The sequence below is a fragment of the Nannospalax galili genome, unplaced genomic scaffold (genome assembly GCF_000622305.1).
Source record: "Nannospalax galili isolate Female #2095 unplaced genomic scaffold, S.galili_v1.0 scaffold1852, whole genome shotgun sequence".
In the NCBI taxonomy this organism is placed as follows: domain Eukaryota; kingdom Metazoa; phylum Chordata; class Mammalia; order Rodentia; family Spalacidae; genus Nannospalax; species Nannospalax galili.
The window spans coordinates 365054-369197 of NW_008331531.1; the positions used below are offsets into that span (position 1 = coordinate 365054).

The 4144-nt window shown below is 40.5% G+C and overlaps 1 protein-coding gene across 1 annotated transcript; it reads left to right on the forward strand.

Moving 5' to 3' along the window:
• The first annotated feature begins 304 nt into the window (after positions 1-304).
• Positions 305-1273, forward strand: LOC103728718 (olfactory receptor 10S1). Its single transcript, XM_008826675.1, has one exon. The coding sequence runs from the start codon at positions 305-307 to the stop codon at positions 1271-1273; it is 969 nt and encodes a 322-aa protein (XP_008824897.1).
• Positions 1274-4144: the final 2871 nt, after the last annotated feature.

Sequence of the window (4144 nt, forward strand, 5' to 3'; positions counted from 1 at the left end):
GTGCCTTGAAAACTTTATTCTGTGAGAACAGGCAGCATGGAACCACAAGTATGGAAGAAAGATTGAATTGAACCTGTTAATCTTGCTTTTATTCATGAGACAAGGTCAACATGGGATGGCCCAATCCCAATGACATTTCAAGACAGGGGGCAGTTATTTACTACGTGAAAATCGTTTAGTATGAGACAAGGTCAACATGGGATGGCCCAATCAGCAATGACATTTCAAGACAGGGGGCAGTTATTTACTACGTGAAAATCGTTTAGTTACAAAAGGAAAGTGGAGTCACTGTGTGTAAGAAAAGATGACTGTGAAGACCCAGTACCTCAACCAGACTATGGTGAGCCACTTCTTCCTGGAGGGTCTGATGTACACTGCTGAACACCCAAGCCTCTTCCTCCTGCTCTTTCTCCTCATCTACAGCATCACGGTGTTCGGAAATCTCCTTATTCTGTTTACTGTGAGCTCTGACTCTCATCTCCGCTCTCCCATGTACCACTTCCTGGGCCACCTCTCCTTCCTGGATGCATGTCTCTCTACAGTGACGGTGCCCAAGGTCATGGCAGGCCTGCGGACTTTGGATGGGAAGCTCATCTCCTTCCAGGGCTGCGCCGTACAGCTTTACTGCTTCCACTTCCTGGCCAGCACAGAGTGCTTCCTGTACACGGTCATGGCCTATGATCGCTACCTGGCTATCTGCCAACCTCTGCACTACCCAGTGGCCATGAGCAAGCGGGTGTGCTCAGGGCTGGCTGCCAGCACTTGGGCAGTGGGTGCCGTACACTCTGCAATCCATACCTCCCTCACCTTCCACCTTCTCTACTGTGGGCCTCAGCACATCGCCTACTTCTTCTGTGACATCCCCCCTGTGCTGAAGCTCGCCTGTGCAGACACCACCATCAATGAGCTTGTCATGCTCGTCAGCATCGGTGTGGTGGCTGCAGGATGCCTGATCCTCATTGTCACTTCCTATGTCTTCATTGTGGCCGCAGTGCTGCGCATACGCACAGCTGAGGGCAGGAGACGAGCTTTCTCCACTTGCAGTGCCCACCTCACAGTGGTGCTCCTGTACTACATGCCCCCGGTCTGCATCTACCTGCAGCCAAGCTCCAGTGGAGCAGGGGCCGGGGCCCCTGCTGTCTTCTACACCATAGTCACCCCCATGCTCAACCCTTTCATTTACACGCTGAGGAACAAAGAGGTGAAGCAGGCTCTGAGAAGGCTGGTATGCAGAGATTCCCAAGAGTCTCCAGCAGGCAGCCCACTCCCTTAACTCCAGCTGGCCACGCTCTACCTTGCTTGCCAGGAAGCAAGCTACACAAGTTCTGTTTTAAGTAGGAAAATGTGTTCAAGTAAAAATCAAAGCTACCAAGTGTCAACTGAGCCATGTGTCCCTCTCTTTGGCCAAGAGGTCTGCCCCTTTGTCTTTGCCTCAAACTTTTAATCAATAAAATGAAAAGATTAAAGCAAGTACCTTTTATGGTATCCCCAACACTTAAGCTCAGAGGTATGTAAATATGTTGTTCAAATTCTTGTTTATTTTAGTATTGTTATAATTGTATTGAATATATATCTATTAAGATTCTGAAAACAGAAATATAAGATACAAATAATATGTGCAACTATATATTTATCCCCTGGCTTAACAGAAGAGATCAAAGTTTATTATATTAAAAATACAACTGCAAGGAGAAAAGTGGCTTGTCCAACATGACACAGAACATCATTATCTTATTTTTTTCCCATTTTAGGTAGTAGATAACTAAGACCACACTCATGGTAGAGATAACTAACATGGGTTTGGGCATCATTTAGACCTATGTATATTCTAATCCATGATTTCACTAGTCACTAGACAAAGAGTTGTACAAATTTTATTTCTGAAATTTTAAAGTAAAATTAAAAATAACTACCTTGTAGGAATTTATGAGAATCCAAGTAAGATAACTGGCAAAGTTGTTATATCTTTACTGCATGGTAATGACAAAAACAGACTCTTCTAGATACTAAGGTGACAACATGTCAAGGTTCTACTTACAACAACTTTCCATATACTGGGAAACATTATGATGTGTTCCACTGTGAGTGAACAGCCCTAATCTATGGAATAAAATAAGTATATGTTGCCTGCTAAGCAAAATAAGTTATGCACGCAATACCTTATCACTTATTTACACTCTAATTCTTTAAGAGTACCTTCATCCCAAAAAATCATTTATAAACAATGTCATAGGAAAAACATTAGAAAACAGATGAAGATGAATTATAAAATAACCAGTTAATAAATTATGACACAATGGACATAAAAGGAAGAAAACAAACATCCTTAAATGGATTTTGGCGTTGGAAATACAGCGATTTTTAAAAATAGAATTATTTCTAAAGGAGATTAATTGAATACATATTAGAATGGGAATACAACTGTTGTGGCTAATGTCGGTTGTCAACTTGACTAGATCTGGAATCAACCAAAAGGCAAGCAAATGGGCACTCCTGTGAGGGATTTTCTTGATCAGATTATCTGAAGTGGGAAGACTCAATGAAGGTGGGTGACATGTCCCAGTAGCAACCCAGGTAAAAAGATGTGGAAGGAGGAAAGGTGTTACTTTGCCTGCTTGCCTTCAGACTTGCTGCAAATTCATCTAATCTGTTGCTGGACCTCTGCATTCCTGTACTGATATTCTAACCAGCTTCTTTGGGTTTCCGACACAGACTGAAGACCAGCAGCTCTCCAAGAATCCTTCAGGCCTACACTACCAGATCAAAACTGCTGAGAAATCCAGTCTCATGGACTGAAAAACTACCAGATTCTCTGTCTGCCCCCCCACCCCAGTGTGAGTCAATCATTGTCAGACTACCCAGACCAAAGCATGTCATGAAAGTCAATTTAACAAATCCCTTTTTAATATATATTTATTCAATGGGTTTTGTTCTGACTAGTATAGTAACTACAGTTTTATTTAATATACATTTCCCCAAGGCAATAGATGGTTGTTGATCCATAGTAATGTTCATAAGGGGTATATTTCCAGGAACATCTTTACTTTTATGTACTATTACTGATGGGGGGACCATGACCAACACAGCAAAAGTAACATTCTCAAGACCATTAACATCAAAACAGTTGCAGCAACAATTTCTTGTTATATATAACAAGATTATATATAAAAAAAAACCCTTTATTTTTTTTAGGAAACTTAGAGGGCTCAAAACAATTTTGAATTTAGAAATCAAGATTCCCTGGTGTTTGAATTGTGCTTAGTCCTCTGTGAATGTAGTATCTGAACCCAACACTCCTGAAAAGGGAAAGTATACAGGAAACACAAAATCAGAGACAGAAATGCAGTTACAAAGCAGCATCTACACAGAATTCACAACTCTTCTCCCTTGTTCTAGCATCTCACAGTTACTAATACATCTGCAGCAAGGATGAATGTAACTGAGGCAAACTCATCATTCCCATCAGTGCAGGCTTTCCACAGAGTGGGAAACAGGTCTGACACAAGCTGAGGTGCTCTCTCATCCCATTTCACAGCCAAATGATAGCTCCCTCCTAGAAATAAAAGATAAATTATTGAAGACTATGGAAGCACAATTCCAGTCTTAATTTTTTTCCGTTCACCCTTGGCCTTCACACTTCCATATCTGTCTATCCAGTAATAATCCTTCAGTCTCTTGAATCCTGTCCTTCCTCCAACAGTGTGCCCATGGCATCAGCTTATTGTAAGCCTTTATAATTATGTAGACAGATATCATTCCTTAAGTTATTAAACATGTCATGGTCAGATTGAGTTTGCAAGAATGGGAAGAGCCCTTATATTTGCTAAATGTTCCAAACTAATGTACTGAGCTAAATATTAACTCAGTAAAATACAGATTCGGTCATGTATTCAGGGTTTAGAAATGAAACAAGGCACAAAATCCATTCTTCACAGTGAAGTTACCAATTAGGAATGTTTGTTTGGTAGTTATTTGGAGAAAAGGAAATTATCAATCCTGATTTTTCCCTTTCAAATGTTTGTATTTTGTGTTTGATCATGAGATTTAGGGATGTGATATAATAAATTAAGATATTGTCAATTTAGTTAAAATTTGAAGGTAAACTAGAACTTGAGAATTAATTTGTATTAATCAAAATGAAGAG

What these genes read in the sequence shown, in the direction of transcription:
- LOC103728718 (XM_008826675.1), top strand. Translation starts at nt 305, where the DNA reads ATGACTGTGAAGACCCAGTACCTCAACCAGACTATGGTGAGCCACTTC.